General features: G+C 38.7%; 1 protein-coding gene across 18 annotated transcripts in view; it reads left to right on the top strand.

Annotated features, from left to right (window-relative positions):
- The window catches only part of GRM8 (glutamate metabotropic receptor 8), a 405616-nt gene that overhangs the window by 35708 nt on the left and 347335 nt on the right, over window positions 1–22573 (top strand). Inside the window, exons 1-3 of one of the 18 annotated variants that reach the window (XM_064142390.1) lie at window positions 17401–17585; window positions 17752–17918; window positions 18946–19049. The exons of 12 other annotated variants lie outside the window; for them this stretch is intronic. Coding sequence is in view for 1 of the 6 variants with exons in the window: in XM_064142388.1 (XP_063998458.1) it covers window positions 17565–17585 (21 nt within the window). In the remaining 5 variants the exon portion in view is untranslated. Of the gene's footprint in view, window positions 1–17400; window positions 17586–17751; window positions 17919–18945; window positions 19050–22573 lie in introns of those variants that run through there. 5 more of the 18 variants (XM_064142394.1, XM_064142392.1, XM_064142391.1 and 2 more) reach the window with 5 other exon arrangements.

Genomic DNA, 22573 nt, shown 5'->3' with positions numbered 1-22573 from the left:
GGAAATGGAAGATGGCTTTGAAGGCTAGATGAGAATTAAAAAAGAAATTAAAGAAGAAAGGTAGAAGGTGATTCCAGGAATGGAATTATAAACTCAAAAACCGAGACAAGGGGACATGAAAGAGAAGCAAAATACGTGTCCAACTTTTCTCAGAAAATGGAGATGCTTGGGCTTCATCTCCTGGTTTTTAAAATGTGATTCATCATATTTCAGTGAAACGTACTGATTTTGTTTGTGATGTAAAAGCCACAAAGACTGAATATCCTGTAAGACACAAGGATTGAACAGAAAGTGATTGTGGTGTAGGGAAAGAGCAAACATAGACTGTGCAACATGGGACTGAACAACATCTAATAGTTTAGTAGAGTAAATCTAATAGCTTAGTAGAGTAAAATGGCTCATTTCGTAGTCCTGTTTGACCAGTAAGGCTGCCTGCCCTTTCAGGTGTGTTGTGCTCACAAGAAACTCATATGTAGGGAAGCTCTAGTTTGGATAACAGAGGAAATAATAGAAACAGAAGGCTGACCAGCTTAAAATTAAATTGCACAAGAGTTAACATAGCTGCATGGTGGGTTACAAAGAATTCAGTCATTTCAGGCTGTGTTGGATGTAGCAGTAATTCTGAGAAGGTCAGTTCCAGAATCCGCATGATGGGGTGAGTTTCTGACTCCCTTGATTTATCAGCAGGGAAGATAAGGTTTGATGCGCAGTGTATTCGCAGGCAAATAATTCTGAATGATTTAGGGTGGTCTTAGAGTTTATAACAAGTAATTAAATAAAATGAAGTAAATAATCATTCATCTTGACTAGCATTTTTTTTTAATGACCACAATATTTTTGGAGCTAAAAACTGGCCTCTTGAGCAAGAAATATATCATATCTTATGCGATGCCTAAACCTGTACTGATCAAACTGACAGCAAATGCCCTTTTAAAAGATAATCCTGTCCTGACAGATGGATGGAGTGGATGGTAATAATAACAACAATAATAATACTTTTTATCGATATATGATCTGCTTATAACAGATAATAGTTCTTTTTGTTTTTAATTTGTCCAAGTCCTGCAGTTCAATATTATACTTCTATTGAAGCCATAGGGGATTGCACAGGCATTTCTGAGCACAGAATTCTGTCCTACTTCCTTTGTTCAATTTGGGCACTCCTTTCAGTGTGTAGGGTGTTTTAGTTCAGTCATACTCAAGCGTGTTTTTCTCATCTCAGATATAATGATTTCAAGTCTGAAAGCAGTAGATCTAAATACCAAATTCTGCGAATCTGTTTTGAGTAATGAAAATGCCTTGAAAAGGATATGACAGTGAATTAAAATATCAGTTTCAAAGAAAACAAAGGTTCTTTTAAAATATTTCAGTGCATCTGAAAACAGCATGACATGGGCTAATTGTTTGTCATTTTTAAGCTTTTAAATCTGCACTGGGCCTTTGCTCATTTAAGTCTCCTAAAAGACTGATATCCATTTCTGGCAGACCATATATACATGTCAGCAGTAGATCAGAGAAAACAATTGTGAGTCATGATAGGGGGAAAGGGACTGCTGACTCTACTCTTCTGTTGGTTTAACGATCCAAAGTTCTTTGGATGTGATTGAAACATGAAGTCTGGAAGACTCTTATAGTTGATCAGCTTTGCTCTAAGATTGTTCACCTTGCTAGGAAAGCTTCTACAGGAAATAAATGAATATTCTATACTTAAGATCAGAGAAAGAGACTAGAAAGTACAGTGTATTTGACAGATGCATCATTACATAATGAGTTATGATTATATGATTTTTCTCTCCTTTTTCTTTTTTTCTTTTTTTTTTTTTAACTTTAGAACATGTGTTTGCTTGAATTGTTGGGCTAATGTCACAGCAGAGAAGATCTAAATTTATATGGTCTTAAGAAGTTAAATCTTAAGAAGTTAATTCTTAAGCAGCTAATGTCTAAGCTTTTTAAGTTTCCTAATCAGAGTGGCTTTAGACTCTGCATATAATGAAAAAAGCTGAAGGAAAAGGAAAGATGTGAACAGAAACCTTTCTACTGAACACAACAAATTCCAGGAAATGGAGAAAGAAATCCTAACTCTCAATTGTCTGAGGAGTCTTACCCAGCATTTTACATAGCTTTTGGCTCATAAGCAGAAGTACTTTTTCGAAGAATGATTGAAATAACATTTAAGTCTTGAATTCTAAAATGTCACTAGATCATTCCCTCAAAGTATGATCTTTTAAACTTTTTCCAGGTAGAATATTGTGCTTTTATATGCACTGTGGGTAAACCATGTGCAAGCAGCTGGATTGGCTTCACCTGAGGAACCATAGGCCCAGCAATTAAGGGGCTTATTATGAGGAGCCAGCATGTGAACTTGAAAATTTAGAGACAAGCGATGCCATCCAGAAGTAGATAACCTAAACGAGGTTAAGTTTTAGTCAGCCTCTTCTAACATAAAAGCTACCTGTGAGAATGAGCAGTAGCATGTAATGTAACCAGAGTATAAGCACACACTGCTGCAAAATGGACTCAGGACTGCTGTTAAAGAAGTATTTGCAGTTAAAAGGTAACCAAATTGCTCTGAAATTTGAGTTTTGACCATCTGAAGTTAAAGAAACAGTCTTATGGGAACTCCTTGGAAATTCTTATGCGTTAAACCTAAACAAAGTATCATTGGGTATAACAGCATTTGTTTGTGATGTACAGTATTTAAGAAAATCCATTTAAACAAGGGGTAAACCATCTGGCCTTATGAACCTGCTGAACCCTGCCTTTGTTGTAACATGTTCAGAAAGAGAGGGTTACCTGAGATAAACTTGGCCAGCTGGTGCTGATGCAACTGCAAGGGTTTTGTCTATGCCATACACAGACCCTTCAACCATGGCTTAGCCATGCCAGCACCTGTCCCTTTGTTAAAGCTCCATTCTTGCTTTTGCTGTTCCAGATGAAATTCTCATTTCCCTCAGAGATTTCCCTGATGAAATGCTCAGGGCCCTGCTGATACATGCAGTTCTGTTTTGCTGAGTCTTCTCTAGCACAAGCATCTCACAGTTTTAGAAAAGAATGCACTGCTTTTTTTGCTGTAAGGTAAACATTTAACACTAGTTTATAAAGCAATTCCCAGAATAATACCTTCATGGGACTGGAGTCATAATTTTGTGGGCATTTTAAGACCTACTTAAACTACTATAAGGAGCATGCCCAACCAAGATCATATCACAAAAAAAAAAAAAAAGAGTTTTAGAAATACTTAGAAGCATTTAAAATTAACTGTATTGATGCAAAAAAAGATAGGACATGAAGTTCCCAAAAAATGATCTCTGCCTATATCTACTGTGGGTAGTATTTAATGGCAAGGTACTGGTCCCATTTTTGAAAGGTACACATAAGCATGGCTCCCTTAAATTTGAAATGGTTGCTCATTTCTGAATTTCATGATGGATAGGGGAAACAATAACAGATTTAAAATATGCATCGATCTTGGTGAAAACACTGGTCATTTTGCAACCAGTCCATAGCATCTGCTCCAGTGTCAATATTCCAGAAACCTCAGGTACTGGATCAGATCCTGAAATGCTTGAGTAGTATTTTTATGTGCTGTAATCAATAAGAATGTTGCTTGCACTCAGTACATTGTTGACATAGCTAGAATAAAGCATATTCAATTGCTGAGAAAGACAGAGGAAAACAAAGTTGTGTGGCTGTGAGATTAAAAACTTCATTTGAACTGCATTATCCCTCTCTAATGAAATGAATAGCACTGTAAGATGACGATTGTCATAGTTCAGCCAGTGTGCAGAAGAAAAGGTTATTCATTTGTTGTGGGCAGCATAATGTTCATAAAATTCATCCCATTCTGTCGGCCTGCTTTTATTGTTAGCTTTTGTCATTGCTCTTTAAAATTGCATTTAGAAAAATGAAGATCCAGTCAAAACAATTAGCATTTAAAAAACTTGGACAAAAACAAACTACAGGCAAAACCTTCACATTTTAATTTGTGCCATATATGAAGCTTAATGCTGGGCTACTTGGGCTTAGATTGAATGAGCAAGTTTAGGTACAAGAATGTTTAGGTTTAAAGTGCATTTCATTAAGTAGTAAGAACAGCTTAAGCTTACAGGTAGTGCAAACACACAAGTCAGTTGTGCAACACAAAAAGTCTGACCAATAACTGCTTATGTGAATAAGCATTAAGACTGGAGGATAAAGATCTTGCCCTTCCTTTCAGGAAGGAGCATCTCATCCTGTTTCTATCTTGCTTAAGAACTTGATAAAACCACGTGATAAACTGGAAAACCATAACCTGAACTTGCTCTTGCTTACTTTGACTCCTTTCTAACATAGACACCTTTGTAAATGAACCATTTTCTGCATTTGCTCCATCCTTCTTCACTTGCAAAGTGCTTTTGATCAACTGTTATTTCTACTTTTTGCTTAAAATAGTTGTAAGAACCTATAATTACAGTGATGGAATAAATTTAAACGTAATGAAATGGCAGTGTAAATTCCCAGGAAAATTACTGGGCTAAACCAGCCTCTAAGCAAGATTACTTGAAATTCCACATGGATAAAATGAATGTAGGTTTATGTCAATAAACTAAGTCTTGCATATAGATTCTTTGGGAGGTTTCTGGGTCCAGTACTGTTAGCTCACAACCTAGCGCAGTTAGATACAAGAAGGGGCTGCACTTTCTGTACTGACCTCCGGCCAGATGGGCTAAGAGGATCATGCCTGCTCCTGTGCTGTAGTTTCAGCACAGTCTACAGAGTTGTGGCTTTTAAGCAAGAAGCCAACCCAAGAGTCTGCCCTGCATAAGCATCCAGAAAATAATGAGTAACCAGGACATCACCAAATGCTTGGGGAAGGTTGTGGATCTCTTGGCAGTTTAAGCTTTCTGGTATATGGCTGTGGTCAGCAATGGGCTTTGGTATACTGTTTGCCTCATGCTTTGCTGACACAAAGGCAGCGTGTGTTTGCAAGTCTGTCAGAAGGTAGTGTTACTTCTGAATTCACTCACATGGTATGTGTACAGTGTATGAGTATGTCCTCGGCTGTGTGCAAGGGACTGCACTTGCCTCTCTTCTCATCAAACAAACCCCAATTCTCACCATGGCTTCCCAGACATGAGTAGCACAAATGACCCTTGCCTGTGGATGGACTAGGGGAAATCTCCTTCTGGCTAGTTCCTGTACAAGAGCCATCCTTAGATTAACTGTGTTGCCCAAGTTTATACTTCACATCCATCCATTGGTAACTAAAAAAAAAAACAAACCATAATTCTCAGGAAGAATTATAATTAAGTCTTACTACATTTAGATGCAAACTATTGTTGATAAAGATGATTGGGTGCTGAAAACATGTCTTGGCTTCTGATATTGAGTAGAGGTAAGTGATACATACCTGTATTTCATGAGTGTATGTTCTCCCAAATCAAACTGAATTTGAACTGGAGAAAACTCTTTGTGGTGAGAAGACTACATCCAGATTAAGGATTAAATTAGAGTTTGTATCCTGATAGTATAGAAAATAGGACCATACTTTTCTACCATTTATATCAGTATCAACAAAAAGTAGTATCCTTTAGTATTTTTTGTTCTTCATATATGACAGTGGATTATTGTCCCTGTATACTCTGCTTAAAATTCCACCTGGTAATGCTTAAAGGAATGCTACTTTGGCCAGCAGAGGGCAATGATTTCTTCTGGTCCTCAAAACCAGAAGAAGTAATCTATTTTGAGTGAGTCAGATGTTAATATAACCCCTTGACATTGTTGAGCTTTGTAGTATGGATACTTTCACCTCAGAGTTCAAAACTGACTGCTGCTTGTAATAACTCAAAATTCTTCACTTGTGAGAGTTAATTGGTGAATATGAATCAGTTTTAGTATTTTCAATTAATTTTTTAGGTACAGATGTCTACATCACAGAATTGGTCGTTGGCCTCTGTTCTGGCAGGTCAATTAAGATCAAATGAAAACATTAATGGGAAAAGTAGGCAAAATGTAACATGGAAAAATAGCCTCTCAGTGATCTGGGATTAAAAACATCTATTCTTTGGGTTTCCTTTCTCACTTGTGTTTGCATTTATCTATCTGTCTATCAATCTGCACAAAAACATCTAAGCTCTCTACATTTAGACTGAATAGATTTTTTTTTTACTAAAGAACATATTATTTTCATAGGTGATACATGAATGTGAATTAATTTGAATAGGATTTATTCCTGTTATATACTGCCCATTGAGTTACTTTTTTTCTAACTGGATTTTGAGTCATTATCATAGCTTTCAATTAAAATTCCAGTAGAACAAGATACAAGCTATTCAAGGAAAAACTATCAAAGGATGTTATGTCTGTCATGTAAAAATATTCCATGCCAATATGAAGACAAGCTGCCAGAAAGCTGCTGGCTATTTTGCCACAGAACTTCTAGAGATATCATTGAGTAACTGTGGTCATCAGATTTGCAACCTTTTCAGATTTTGAAAGTAGGGTGAAGGCATTCAAGGCATGCATAACTAACAGATTCATCGTGAACATTGCCTTTCTATCTTGGCCTGTTTTGCGGTTTCTGAGTGGTCAGTGTTACAAATTATGCAATAATATTAATTTTGCTATCCAAGTGAAGATTGTTAATAACTATGAAAACTGTTTATTAATATTTAATCTCACCAGAAAACTTATTTACAAGGTTCAAAACACAGTGTTTGAATACTTATACAGACAGGGAACAAGCAAAGCCACAACACTTTAAGAAATAGCTAGTAAATGCAAATATTATACTGGAGGAGAAGGTTCTTGTGGTTAATTATACTGCTTATCCACTAGATGTACTCAGGGAGCTCCTTTCTGCTTATGGTAAAAGGCAGTTAGTGAATTACAAGAGGCTTTAAGTATTTACTCACAAAAATTATCTCCTGACTCCTGGGGCTCGCTACAGATGTACCTTGTTCACTACAGGATGTAAACAAGAGTAAAACAAGTCTGGGCAAGCCAGAGTCCTTAGACTCAGTGGCTCCAGGTTCTTTGTCCTCTTTCCCACAGTTGCTTCTCTCCATAGCAGAAGGAGGGAGAGCAGGCAAACGTGCCTGGGCAAGCCAGGACATGTATAAGCCTATTCTGGCCTATTTAGGCCTACCATGACAGTCAGCTGTCCTACTGTGGTGACCATGCTCCCAAAAATCAGGCCTCTTGTATGATCTGGAGCATAGATTTGGATGGTCTTTGAAAGACATTCTTAGTATTTTGTTGGAATTATGAGCCTGAACTATGTGGAACAAATATATATACACACACATATATATATAGGATCAACAAGGTTTCTCCGCTATGCCCCTGCTGTTTCTATTTGCATCATCTACTAGAACCTTTGCAGACAGGAATGTGTCTGCAAGAGAAAGATTCTTTAGCATCTGCTTTGAAGCAGATGCTCAGCATTATGTGCTACTCACATTAGCTGGCCATCAGCCTCAACCTTGCTGGAGTCAGCTCATGTCCTAATATTCAAAAGAACGATCTTTTGCAGCAGGATCTCTTGCTGAGTGACCTGTAGATTTATTAATTACAAATCAAGCTGAGTTGTCACATGAGCCTTCTGTTCCTTTGTTCAAAGCCATAAAAGTTTTCATCTAGGAAGTGCCAATTGCAGCTAACATACATTCCTAAAACACATCAGTGACAATAAAGGAAGTTTGGAAAAGTATTTGTAGTAGATTAACAGACTGATAGAGAAGAGCAAAAAAATAAGAGAGTATGCATTTAGACTGTTAATGTTTTGCGGACTTATCAGACATTAGTTTGTAGTTGACATGTCAGGTTCATGATCTTTAGCCTTCTTTGTTACCTGAGGCTCAAGTCTGTGTAAGACTGATTAGGTCATCTCCAGCCAGACTGCAGAGAGATTTAATGCCAATGGAGGTGTTCAAGAAAAGACTGGATGGGGCACTTAGTCCTGTGGTCTAGTTTATTGGGTAGGGTTGGATTGTAAGTTAGACTGGATGATCATAGAGGTCTCTTCCAACCTGGTTGATTCTGTGATTCTATGAATTCTTTGTAATGTGTTTCGTAAATTGTTGACAGCAGGACCAGCTCTGCTACCACAGATGAAAGCAAATGGAGTAATGAATGCTGCTTGCAAGCATTTTGAGGTGGAATCTTCAAATACTGTGAAATCTCTTCCAGGAATATAGCTGGTTTCTGCATTTACATTCCTCTCATAATGCAGAAAACCAGGAAAGGCAGGAGTACTGAATGCTGGTGCCCTCTTACAAGCCTGCTGCAAAGAAGGCAGGCAGAGAACAGAGAGGACTCTAACTGGCTGCTTGATTGAATTCTCCATGTATCCTGCAGAGGTTACAGCAAATCAATTTGTGAAATATCCTAGTTTGTTTCACTGCAGTGAAAACCTAGTAAGACCTGGAGGAATCAGCTCAGCTGTTCTTAAGTTGTGAGTATTTGGCAGTGCAGAATCAGAAGATTACAAAGATTTCTTGATTTATCATTCAATCAGTTCTGATTCTTGTTTCCTCCACCACAAAGAGCCAGCTAATAGATACTTAAAGTGGGTCCACAAAATGCTGTCACAAACTGAGGCCATTGCCATTGCAACACTCCGTCACAATGTATAACCTTCATTAAGAATGACCCAAAACCTACAGAAAATTACAGTGACCGAGTAGGAAATCTCAGTCTGTGAAACCATCACAAATTAGGAGATAACCTTAAAAGTGGAATCCTCTGAAAGTTTTCTTTAATTTGTAAAGCATTTGCCTTCAAACAAAAATACTGACTGGAGTGCTTTGAAACCTATCTGGTTTGTATTTTGTGTGACAACTTAAAGATAAACGTTTTATTTTAAAAAATTAAAGCAGGATTTGTAAGCAGTGGAATAACATTTTCTGAAATTTGCATCACTGAGGCTGTCGGAGGGATAAGGATTCTTTTATTCTCAGTAGCTTTATGTACAGGGTATCTGTGATAATCAGGCTGTTGTTAGTTGCTAAGAAAAATGTACTTGATACATCTAATTTTCTGCATGTAAGTTTGAAATGTTGATACAAGCTGATAGCCTGAAATATTTTGTCACATCACATTTAGACGGTAGGCCAGATTCTGTTCTCCTAAATGCTGCCTGAACCAGAATGCAAGCATATGAATTCCCCTTACACCTCCAGCAGCAGTTCAGCCATCTGACCTTCAAGCATAATCCTTTAAATGCATCCCTGGTTGTCTAAAAGTTCCTGTGGCATGTGAAATATGTCGTAGAATCATAGAATCATTTAGGTTGGAAAAGATGTTTAAGATCATTGATTCTATTAACCTAGTACTGCTAAGTCCACCGCTAAGCTGTGTCCCTAAGCACCATGTCTGCTAGTGCTTCTGAGTACTTACGGCACCTACAAGCACACAAGCACATTATTTCCTAGAGAGAGAGATAGGTTTCTCAGCTTCATGCTTGTTTGAATTTAGGCTATGTTCTGACCCAGAAAAACAGTCAAAATCAGTAATGGGCGAAACTGTAACTTCATGGTGGCACCCTGTAAATAACAGCAAGGTGAAAAATCCTTTCCTGGGGAATGGGACCTGGTGGCATTGCAAGAAAGAGAAAAGGGACACTGTGAGTCTTCCTTAGTTCCTTCCAATACTTGTCCACTCATCCATGTTTGCTGTGTGATTAGGAGCAGCCAAATCCCTGGCATGGGGCAAAGCTGTTGCGATACATCAAGTTGTGGACCCTTGATTGTGCAATGAGAGGTACCAATTTCATGGGACAAAATCAGCTACTGCAAAGGCAACCTGACTGCAATTAGGAAGAATTAGATGACAGTGCTCTTTTTTTTAAAAATGTAGTTTCCACCAATAATAATGTAATGCAAAATGAATATTGGTTTCAAGAAACAAGAGTTACCTTCCTAGGTTTCACCCTACTAGAAAGACAGAAAATCAGACACCCTTCTCCTCTCTGCCACTCCCCTGCTTCTGGATGTCAAAGGCAGTCACCTTAACGTATGAGATCTGTTTAAACCAAGTCACACTGATTACAGTAAATTTCAGCAGGCACCAGAAATATATACACACCAGTGCCTTAATTAGTCATTGTGGGGGTGGGCTTGCATTCTGTTAACAACAAAAAAAGGAGCAGATTTAAAAAAAATATGTGAAAAAGTAAGATTCAGAATATTAATGATTCATTAACATTCTGGATACTTAATTCAAAAAGATTAAGCTTTAATCCCTCGGGGATTCCTGACACTTTTTAATGATAGGAAAAATGAATTAAAATCCATTTGCAGTAGCTGGTGATGTCAAGCAACCAACACATGCTGATATTATCCCCACTAATTTTTTTTGTTGTATATGCATGCTGATTGCAACTTTTTCAGCCCTGTCTTGTGAGAAAGAGCTTTTCTGTGTCTGCAGGTTGGCCTTTTTAATGACTACAGCTACAGTTTTTATTTCTTTTACATGTCATAAATTAACTGAAAAGAAACTCTGTAGTGATTTTTTGAATGTTTTCCCAGTATTACATAAAAATGCTTAGTTTCCAGATAGGATATAATGCAGTAAGTTTGTACAATCCATATGGAATACATATTTTTAATATATTATTTTTGATCTGATGATTACTATGGTCTAATGTTCAAAGTCAGAAAATGGTTTCTCAAGTGAGTTAATCCGTATTCCTTTTTGAAATAATCAAAAGGGGAGATCTCATTAGTTTTATGAGTCATAACGTTGACTATATCTAATTAGCTAGCTGGTTTGAGTGAGTACCATAGACTCAAATTGACTGTAATTTTATTTTGATTGACAAATGATTCTCTTGCTACAGAATCGTAATAAAAACACCCATAAAAATAAAATGAATAGTACACCAACATTTGGATATTAGCAATTATTGCTTGTCTGGAATTTTGTGATGAACATTGGCTTCTTTTCACTTGAATGTGATGACTTACCGAATCAAACTTTTTAATGGCAGTGTATGGCAGTGCTAAAACTCTGACCATGTAAAGTTTTCCAGATTGTTTAAGAAGTTTCTCTGTTTATAAATGTATGTAAGTTTCAGATAGTACAAATTCAAGATGAAATATTTGTTTATCAGCTACTAATCCGACATTTAGACTTTGTTTTCCTACCATGTAGAAACACTTCATATGATAAAACATTGATTCACTTTATTGTTTGTTTCAATGGATAGGTTGGGCAGGTCTTGTTTCCACCTTCAAACAGAACAGAAAAAGATTTTGAAATCTTGAAATTATTGTTGGGGTAGAGAAGCCTTTTCCCACTGAGCTCACACAGCACCTAGTTGTAAACTGTTTGAATAAGCATACATCGGAAAATGTTGTATTCATTGACTTTAGTATTGTAAAGAGCTTTCTGTAGGAGTTTTGTAATTACCTTCATGTGTTGCCAGTGATATTTCTATTTGCAAAGATTGGTGTGCATATGATTTCTTCTTTGTATTCATGCGGTGACAGCAAAAGAGAGCAGCAGCCACGAAGAAAGGGACCTGGAGGTACTAGTAGATAGTAGCTGAACATGAGCCAGCAGTGTGCCCAGGTGGCCAAGAGAGCCAGTGGCATCTTGGCCTGTATCAGGAACAGGGTGGCCAGTAGGACAAGGGAGTTCATTCTTCCCCTGTACTCAGCACTGGTCAGGCCACACCTTGAGTGCTGTGTCCAGTTCTGGGCTCCTCAATTCGAGAGAAATGTTGAGGTGCTGGAAGGTGTCCAGAGAAGGGCGACAAAGCTGGTGAGGGGCCTGGAACACAAACCCTATGAGGAGAGGCTGAGGGAGTTGGCATTTAGCGTGGAGAAGAGGAGGCTCAGAGGTGATCTCATTGCTGTCTACAACTACCTGAAAGGAGGTTGTAGCCAGGTGGAGGTTGGTCTATTCTCTCAGACAACCAGCAACTGAACAAGGGGACACAGTCTCAAGTTGTGCCAGGGGAAGTATAGGCTGGATGTTAGGAGGAAGTTCTTCACAGAGAGAGTGATTTGCCATTGGAATGGGCTGCCCAGGGAGGTGGTGGAGGCACCGTCCCTGGAGGTCTTCAAGAAAAGCCTGGATGAGGCACTCAGTGCCATGGTCTAGTTGACTGGATAGGGCTGGGTGCTAGGTTGGACTGGATGATGTTGGAGGTCTCTTCCAACCTGGCTGATTCTATGATATACAAAAAAGCAACTAAGAAATGACATTAGATTCTATGGGAAGTTTGAGGCCAAGCAGAAATGTATTTCCAGGATTATGCACACAAGTCAAAGGGCTAGATTGCAGCTGGAGGTATAAGGGGAATTCATGTGCCTGCATTTTGATTCAGGGAGGTATTAGGAAAACACGGTCTGGCCTACAGTGTAAACTGTGATTTGACAGGATATTTCAGGCTATCAGCCTGAATCAACATTTTGTGCCAAGGTTTCATGCCTAAACTATGATTGATCTACTTAAACCGTGCCATTTTCTGAATATCTGTACAGCATATTTATCTCTCTGCTCTAATCTCCCTGTCTGTCTCACAGGAAATATGGTGGCTTCCTAATTTTTCACTCTTAAGTACTTGAGTCCATAGTGACGGAATAAACTTCCCTTTAAGGGATGTAGTGGCAGCAAGAGGACAGTGAGGGCATAAAAAAATGAGTGAGGAAGAGGGAAACTGCAGTTTGTTGTGAGTATATGATTTAAGATTTGATAGGAGAATATCTTAGCAGATATACTTGTACCAGATAAACAAGACCAAATTTCAATACCAGTGTTAGCTTCGCTAAGTACTCCACAGGGGAAGTGGTCTCTTAGGCAGGCAAAGCCCAAAGTTACATATGTATTACTGCACATTTGTAATCACTTATGCAAATCCTTGCAGTTAGATTGGCTGATGAGGATTGATTTGCATACCCTCAGTATGATTATTTCTCAGTAACTGTCACACACAGATCCCTTACTTCTGACAGTTATTTGTCACTATTACCTCAACAAATCACAAATATTTGTAATAATTGTGATTAGGGAAATTTTTGGCTTTATAATCATTGGCATACAGACAGCAATTTGATCTAATTTTTATCTTTATTGATTAGAGGGAGTGAGGAAAGAGGCTTATCCCACTGATGGGATGCTCCTCGCAGTGATGAAAGCCTGTCTTTGGGCACTCTCAGGGAGAGACCACAGGTTTTGTCAAGAGAGTCATCATCTTTCAGAAGCATTTTACCCAAAGTATTTTGCCAAAGGCATTCTGCTTAGCAGGAGATTTGTCTAGGGAGGCATTCCCTGGAAGCATTTTCCTAGCAGGGACTTGTCTGTAGAACTGTTCCCCTGAGGCTTTTCCCCAAGCACTAAGACTTATTTATGTTGTAATTCAAAATGTTTTAAAAACTTGCTTTTTTGGGTATGATTTTTAAAAGATGTATTTCATATGTGTATATATATGTGAAAAAGACTGACCATAGTCTTAAATTGTCTAATGTAACACGTCACAAATAGGTTTCTCCAGCTACTTACTTAAAATCTCTAGATATGTGCTAGCTGCAAAAATGGCCACTTCAGCTTCCCACTTTGTTAATTTAGAGCAAAGCTGCTACCTTCTCACGCTCCAGATTGCATGTACAGACCCAGAATTGTTCTATCCTCAGTGAACATCCAGAACACTCATTTCTGCTGATGGGAGTCACATGTACAGTCCATGCAGGAAGATACCATTCTGCATTTAGTTCTCTTGGGCAGAACAAAAAATAATTTTGTGTTCTTATTTTGGGCTTCATATTTTTCTTGAAAGTGATCTGGATGTAATGCTCTATAGTATTTTGCAGTGTCATCTGTTACCTTTTAATGGATGTGATAGTCTTTGTTTTCAATGTTTGGTTTTAGATTTGCAGAAACTGTGTATGTACATGATGACTATTACTAAGTAAAGCTTGCAAGTGAAATGTGCACCTGCTAGATTTCCTTTCTGGGTGGCTTTACAGTGTCTTACCACCACTGATTGTAGTAGACTCACTCCTTGCTTACATCATTGCAAATAAAGGATTAAGGAAAATATTTTTTTAACTGGAAAATAGAACATCTCCTTTGTGTCTTCTGGGTCACCTGAAATACCTCACAGGGCCTAATCTTTGAGATGTTTAAATGTATGAAGTCAAGGAGACAACCCATGTTCTCAGACCAGGTACTCCCCAAAGGTATCTACTCCTTGCTGGGCTGAAATTCCAAGAGTTTTACTCCAGTCTCTGAAGCAGCTAGCTGTAGATAATGCTCTAATCTGGGAGACAAATAGCAGTCCAAAAGGTAATTCTCTTTTCAGTTTGTTGTACAGGAGTTATGTTTTAGACAGCTGCTTCTTTTCATTTCTGCACATATTTACCATCATCTTTCCCAAGATGCTCTTGCCCTATTTTCAGAAGTCTGCCTTGAAGTACTACTGATTTTCTTTGGCCTGGAATATTGTGCATTGTAAATATGATTTGCTTAGAAGTTTGTAATGCCTTTTTATCAGTGGTTGGTATGACTGTGCAGCTGTTCAGCAATTACATACTACGGAGCTGAGTAGAAACTTTAAGACATGAAGCATTTCTAGGGAAGTTTGGTAACTGAAAAAAAAATGGCTTGAAAGTAAAACCTCAAATACTGTAAAATGGAAATAGACTTGTCTCTGAAAATGTTATGATGGCTTTGAATGTCACTGACTTTGAAGGAATAACCACAAGGAAAGTGCTAGGCTCAGCAACAATTTAAATCATGTTCCCTCCAGTAGAGAAAATTAATTTTAAATGTCATCTGTTTAATTGTTTGTTATGCCTAATTAAAAATGGTAATTTATTTGATTTATTTGTAGCATACTTAATATGTTGCTCTATTAAAGACATTACAGGAATTTGATTTCTAATTACAAAGATTGGGATTTAAAAATATTTCTTTCTAAATATGTTTATCTTGGATAAAATTAAGACTGTTTTGGTAATGTGGAGTCCTACATTCTTGAAAAATTAATATATGGGCAAATGGAGCATTATATCTTAATGACAAATAATTCTTGATTTACAGATGGTAAGCAGGATAACAAGTACATCTTCTCTCTTACCTTCAGAAAGATTTAGCAACCATTTGCCTTATTTATTTTCACAATGACTTGGACACACAGCACAAGCAAAAGCTGATTGTGTTGGAGTGGCTAGAACTGTAGTGACACTTTTACTGGAATGGTAGTTGTAAAGGCTGAAGTTGGAAAGTGAAGTAATCTGAAACTATGCAGTCTGGAGGAAGAGGTAAATACAGAAGTTAATAACATGTTCTGAGAGGTGTTTAATATAGCAGTATTTAAGAGAAAGAAATTGATTAGATAAGATGGACATTTTTCACAAAAAAATCTTCAAAATTATGTGGAAAGGGCAGAAATACAGATTAGATTTTTAATGTCACTGCTGATGTGAAATTGACCTTTTTAGCTGGTTGATGGAGCTAATGCGTGCTTCAACAATCTATTTATGTTTAAAGTTTTATACATATATATAAACAGCATGTTGCTAAAATATCCGGAGATTTGTAGATGGCAAAGACCATAATTTTCAGTCAGGTGTTGCTTCTGTATATGAAAAAGAGAAAGAAGACTTGGAAGACATCTTTCAGGAAGACATCTTTCACTTTCCTAATGGTCTTTAAGACTATTAGTGCCTTTTATTTGGGAATGCTGTGTACCCTGGAAACTGGACTGTAGCAGAGAGAGGTGTGCATGTGTTTTACCTCATTTGCTGCCTACATTATGCAATCCAAATCATGATGAATGAAGAGTCAAGCAATTCCTTGGCATTTTGCTAGTGAAGGGTGCCACTGGGGCTTCTGCAAAGCAGAGTAAATTTCCTTACTGACTGGACCACAATTTTTGCTGTGGGCTATTCCTACACTCTATTCATCAGCATATATGCATATTTTAAGAGCTTAGGGGAGTGTATTTCTTACAAATTCCACTTTTTGTGATGTCACAACATGCTATTCTTGTCTATACAGTTGGAAGTGTCTTTATTTACTATGATAATATTAAATTTCTTTTTCTTTCTTTTTAAGGTTCAAGAACATTTTGTAAATCTCCTTTATATTTCAGGGCCTACAGAAGGACTAAAATTGGATCAGATAATGCCTACTTCCATTTAAATTTTAAATTGAAACAAGAACTAATACAAGTATTTGTTGATTTTTTTGATACTCCAAGAAGACCTCCTTTGTATTTTTTTCAGAGACTGAGGCAAAGCTGATCTGACTCCAGTTCCCCTTTTCACCTTTTTTGAAGCTGAAGTGCAACATTTTCTTTCTTCCTGTCATGGGGTACATCTCCCAGTCTCCATGACTTTTCAGAGATGATAGAGAGTGATCTTGCAGTAATACTGATCAAGCTATCTTAGAACCTTTGGCTGCAGCCCACCAGGGTCTATAGGTGTGTACTCTGACTAACTCTGACTTCATTCTCATCCACTGCAATCTGTTTTCCTGTATCTCAACCCTTTCACTAATCAGAGAGGCCTGAGAACCATTACTGGTGAAGACTGGAGAATGGAAGGTATTGGGTATCTCTGCCTGATCTATCTTCTGTTATTTAAACCTACTCACCCCATTCAGCTATGAGCCCACATTGACCTTGTTCAGTGTTTCGGTATGAATGTTTTGGTTAAAGTTCCTTTTGCTACTTTTGGTGTCCCTTCTACTTGTAAGCGAGCTTTGGCTTTTCTGACACTGTTCTTGCCTGCCCAAGCAATGTTTTTAAATTCCTGTGTCTGATCCTGGCATTCTTCCCCTCCTGCATGTGGCCTTTTGATGTCTGTACACAGTATTTTCCCTGCTCAGCCATGCAAATTTTCTGCTAAGGTTACATATCATCTTGAATACTGGGAAGAACTTCTCTTGCACTTCTAGGATGCTGTCTGAAAGACCCGCAAACTTCTCTGAACTCCTTTACTTTTCAGAGCTTCCACAGGATCACAGACAGTAGTTGCCTGGATAAATTGAAGCCAGTTTAATCTGAAGTCTGGGCTCTGTTCTCTGCTGTCTTAAACTGGTGGAGTCCATCAGCTTTCTAGTTATTTGTTACTTCCATCATTGAACATCTTTATCTGATTTCTAGCCCTATTATTTTTTGCTTTCCTTGTTTTTGCTACTGGCTCATGCTGCGATTTTATTTATATAGGGAAATAAGTTTTCTGTCAGTGGAAGGAAATAATGTATTAGACTATCAAATCACCTCTTGATCTTCAGTTGTTGAATTCACTCCTATCTTGGCTGCAAGGCACTACCATTAAGAAGCAGCTGTGCTAACAGGTGACTCATACAAGCAGGTGGAAATTATCCGGGATATAGGAAACTTTCCCTGAAGCAGATATAATCATGTATTAGAGCAGAGAGAGTTTTTAGAAAGCTGCTGCTGCTGTAGTCAGTTGAGGAGAAAAAAAGCTTAGGTTTCTATTTTGTTATTGTTTGAGTTAACAATAAAAGGCAAAACTCAGGGAGTAAGTTAGTTCTGACGTTGCAGACCATCTGTTGACTAACCAAAGTGGGTATTCCAGACTCTACCTCCCAACTGTTCTTTAGATTGAATGTTTATAGTCAATAAAAAGGTAATACACTTTCACATTCTGAAAGAGAGTTCAGTATTTAACTTGCTGCTTTTTGCATTCTAAACAGATAAAGCAAATTAACCCATTCTGACCAGGAATTTATTACTAACTGGTATGTTAGTAATAAACCTATCTCAGTTATTTTTTCTTGAATTCATTTCTGCAGCAGGTATGAGCATGTGGAAATTGATGCAGTGTGAGAAGAATCTCAAGTGCTTCTTTTTTCTTGAGACTATGTAGGCGTGTATATAGAAGCTTTAAAAAAAGAAGTGTGTGAGAAGATCACATTTTTGATCATCTGTTTGATTCTGATTCCAGAACTACTGCTTTCAGGTAAAATTCTGTATCTGCATGATTCCAGAGATTCCTTGACCTTAATAAGCATTTGGATAGTGAATTTACAGTTTGAGATCTGAGTCATATTTTCTGTGTATTCAGTTTAGGGAACAAGGGATATATGCATTAGTTTTGTTTTATACCTTCAAGAATTATGGTAAGGGGGGACTGGTGTTTATATTACATGAAAGCCTGATTGTTAATTATCTTTCTGGAAGTTTCTTCTGTAGAGCTGATATTTCCAAAATCTGTGGTGTAGTGGTAGCAAGAACAACCCAGTAATTTCCATGCAGAAAAGGCTTCTTGGTAGTGCTTTCTGTATTGTGTGACAAGCACAAAGACTATTAAACAGTGGTCTGACAAGGGTTTTCCTGTTCGCCTCTTTGCTTTCATGAAAAGTTAAGAAAATACCACAGTACTTTGAAGTGAGCAGTCCTGTTATGGGAGGGGAAAATAAAAATTGCAGTGTGGAGAAACTGAGGGATTACTGTGGCTGGCCCTGTTCTTGTGCAAAAATTTAAATGATCTCTGGTATTTGTTGAGCATTTTTTGTTGCCCTATAACTTAATCTATGAGCCTTAAAGCAATGGTACTATTTGTGCACTCAGTGCCTCGTTCTCATTGACTAGAATGAAGTGTCCCAGAACACTGGCTTCCTCCTTTCGGACCAGTCACTAGTTGCTCGATACATTCAGCATATTGCCATGGTTTGTGCTCTCGCTGCGCAGCCCCTTGTGTGATCCCGTGAGACTGACTGAAGGGGCAGCAGTGCTAGAACTCAACCTGAACTGTGGAAGCTCGGAGGAGAGTTTCATTCTTGGGGTATTTGATAAAATGTAAAGCCTTTGCCTCTTCTGTAGTGGGATGAGCTGTTCTGCTTCCACCGGTTACAGTGCTACAGACATGCTTTGCCTCCGGTCAGGCTGTGCTGGGGCGAGGAACCATGCTTTGTTCTCACCTGTGGTTGCACCAAGTGTTGGCTAGCAAGGCAAAACTCTGAATGCAAGGGCCTGTGTTTCTGCAGCCAGCTGCCCATCTGAAAATCAGGTTGTGGTCTGTAGTTGGCTTCAGAACAGAGGCTCCAGAAACACCACCCCTGAGGCTTGAATACTTCGAGCTACGCCAAGGGTAAGCTCACTTTTGAAGGTGCCCTTCTTTTTTACTCCCTGACAGTGGTAATCTAGGGCTGTTTGCCACCAGTACAGGTACTAGTACCTCTGTTTTCACTCTTAAATACTCTGCAGAAAGCGCTCTTCTGTGCATGGAGAAGTGTATTGGAAACAATTCACACTTTTTGTTACAGTCTGACTGTTGTGACACCTGTGCATATAAAGTAATTTTTTTCTTTCTCTTGAGTAAAATATTGTTAATTTCAGGCTCAGCCAAACAGTGTTTAGAAAGGATGTCTATTATGAAGTGTGTAGTGAAGAATGTTCAGAAGTAATAGATAAGACTCTGATTGATGTACAAATGTATAGAAAATAAATTCACTCAATTGTATGGGGAATTCTGTCAAGCAGAAACTTCTCTTATCCTGATAAGGAGGGAGATTCTTTAGAAGTCTGACTCAGAAGATTTGCATCTTTGTTTGGAAAATGCATAATTCAGCTAGGCCCCTTAACTGTTTTCACTAAGCAGGAGACTTGTATTTGGACTACATAGCCTAGATAAAATACGTAAGACCTCACACAACCTTTTATGTGCCTCATACATCACTCAGACATCTCAGTCAGTGATCTGTAAAGATATTCTTGGATCTGTGAAACTTCTGCTGTCAAATATGGGCCAGTGAAGTTCTCTTAGCATTTACAGTTCTCTGACTGCGTTTCCCCACAAGGGCTGCCACCTTGGCAGTTAGCTTATTGCCTACATCTTTGGCAAATGATATTTTATTCAGTGTCAGTGCTACCTCAAGAAGAGAAGACCAGATTCTGGGACCTGCCCGAGTTTGCATATATTGCAGAACCATACAGTTACATCTGCTGCGCTTGTTTGCTCAGCTGCCCCACACAAAGCCCTGCTGCTTCAGTGTGCAGTTTTGGACGTGGCAGTACAGGAAGGACATTGAAGCACTGGAGCAGGTATAGAGAAGGGCTGCTTAGCTGATCAGAGGCCTGGAGGACAAGTCCTGTGAGGAGTGGCTGAGGGAACTGGGTCTATTTAGCCTACAAAGAAGGAGGCTGAAGGAAAATGTCATTGCTCTCTACAACTACCTGAAAGGACGTTGTATAGAGGTGGGCACTGGTCTCTTCCCACAAGTAACTAATGATGGAATGAGAGAGAATCGTCCCAAACTGCACCAGGGGAGGTTTAGACTGGACATTAGGAAAAACATTTTCACAGAAAGGGTTGTCAGGTACTGGAATGGGCTGCCCAGGGAGATGGTTGAGTTGCCATCCCTGGGTGTGTTTAAAAGCCATATAGATCTGGTCCTCGAAGACATGGTGTAGTGACAGACTTGGTGGAGTTGGCAAAATGGCTGGACTTGATCTCAGAGGTCCTTTCTGGCCTGGATGATTCTATAATCTCAATCTGGCTAGTGTCTCATTGTTAGGGCAATCGCTTGGGAGATATGACACAGGCTGTGTGTATGCTGAGGTGACATTAGAGACATGTTTCACACTTTGGCTTTTGCTGTAAGCCTTTCTATGCTGGTTTCTAACTTAGAGAAAGGGACTTGAGGGAGCTTGTCAGTTCTGCACAAGAGAAGGGCTCTGAAATAGGAAAGAAGATGTAAGTGTATATCCGTGGGCATTGTGACAATTAGCTGCTCTTTAAAAAAACAGTGATGGCAATGTTGTCCTCCAGACTTGCTTGTAGAAGAGAAACGTGAATCAGATTTACATGTCAAAGATGATTTTTGGCTATTAACTCCAGTCTTGGTTCCATTTACATCAAAGAAATTTGGTCTTGGATACGTTTCCTGCTGGCTAGCTAAGGAACTGTGATGCGAGTCCCATTCTGAGGTACTTAACGTCACCATATGGTACACAGGCAGCCCACGTGCCAGACGGAGCCCACAGATTCTGTTCCAGTAAACCTCAGTGCTTTGTTGTTTATATGATTAAAAAGGAAGATCTTCAGACTGTGAAAGATAACCTAAAGGTATCAGAATCAAGTATTTCAAAGTTGTGCAGGTTGTGGTAGTTTGTGTTGGTTTTGGGTTGGTTTTTTTTTTAAGATATGTAAATGACATTGATAGTCTGGGGGGGGTTGCAAAAAAATGTTGATATCTTTCAGGTGCAAGTTTTAAAGCATCTCTTTCAGTACTCAGAACTGGATAGGCAGTACTGATATGCAGAAATACATTTGTGAAATAATTTCAGGAAGTAGTTAGAAATGGAATTGTATCAGGCTCAGCAGAGGCTGGCATTCCTACATCACTTATCATCAGGTGCATCTACTCAGGCCTTTGATGTCTCCAATGTTTATTCAATATACTTGACACTTCTAAATCTAGTTTAGTGTAATTTTGCTTTTGATGGGGTCTTTTAACATATGCAGCAGAAAACTGAGGGAGGACAATTTTGAAATAAAAGGTGTTCATTCATCAAAAGCTGCTATAGTATTCAGGAGTGGTACAGTGGTACTCTACTTCCCAATACAAATCATCTGTGCACAATATACAAAAGGAGATTTTCAAAGACTGCTTATCAGTGCACCAGTGTACTGCATACAGTAGCTGCAGACTGAAATGCTGCCTAAGAAACAGGGGCTCGTGTGAAAGCTGGGTTCCTAAAAGCAGGTGATATGCATCAGTCAAAGGAAATGTCTTTGACAGTTGAAGTGTATAAAGGTCCCCAATATTCGGTCAGAACAGAACCAGTTTCTTTCTTGTTCAACTCAAATAAAGACACTGAATTCTGTGAAATACGTTTTGCGTTGACACGGTGAGCATTTTTGTCCCATTTGCATGAAAACACAGGTTTGTATAGAGCCTTGGGGCCAGGATTCTTTGGCTGCCTGTTCAAGTACTGCCTGTCTATGCTGCATGGCAAAGGTGTACTGATAACTGTAGGTGTGAAGGTAGACGAGGAACCGTTTCTCGAGGCAGTGGAAAGTGGTTATCTGCAAACTCTGACTATTGACATCCTGTCAGGAAATATGGGGTGTTACTGGGATTGCTGAAATGGGGGGAAAAAATGAGTGGTGGAGCTTTTTGAGCTTACTGGAAGCTCCTCAGACCCTCTTTCAGCATCCTGTTGAGCTGCTGAAGTAGGGTGTTCATGGTGAGGCCAGACTTACAGGATCAAGCTAATGGAGGAGGACTTTTAAGAACCTTCAAAAGGACTTGCGTATCATCTGTATTTGGACTTAGAGATACTGGAGAGTCACAGCAAGGCAGGAAATCTCCATCGCTCTAGCCAGGGAGGCTAATGCTCTAACAAGGCTGTATGGTGGTGATAACGGTAAACTGATTTGTACTTAAACCGCAATGAATAAAAATAGGGAAAGGGAGAATTTGTGGAAATGATGTGAAATGCACATCCAATATAGGCTTCTTTCATACATCAAATATTGCTTTTGCTGACTTTGTGGATGTGTTTCCAATGCAGTCAGAAAGCAAAAATGCCTGTTGTAGAGAAGGAAGCTTTACTCAGAAGATGAGTTCCCCTTTGCCCTTTCATCTGGGCCTAGTGGATGCACTTAGC

Source organism: Pogoniulus pusillus, chromosome 4, assembly GCF_015220805.1.
Source record: "Pogoniulus pusillus isolate bPogPus1 chromosome 4, bPogPus1.pri, whole genome shotgun sequence".
In the NCBI taxonomy this organism is placed as follows: domain Eukaryota; kingdom Metazoa; phylum Chordata; class Aves; order Piciformes; family Lybiidae; genus Pogoniulus; species Pogoniulus pusillus.
This window is presented reverse-complemented; position numbering and strand designations above follow the sequence as displayed.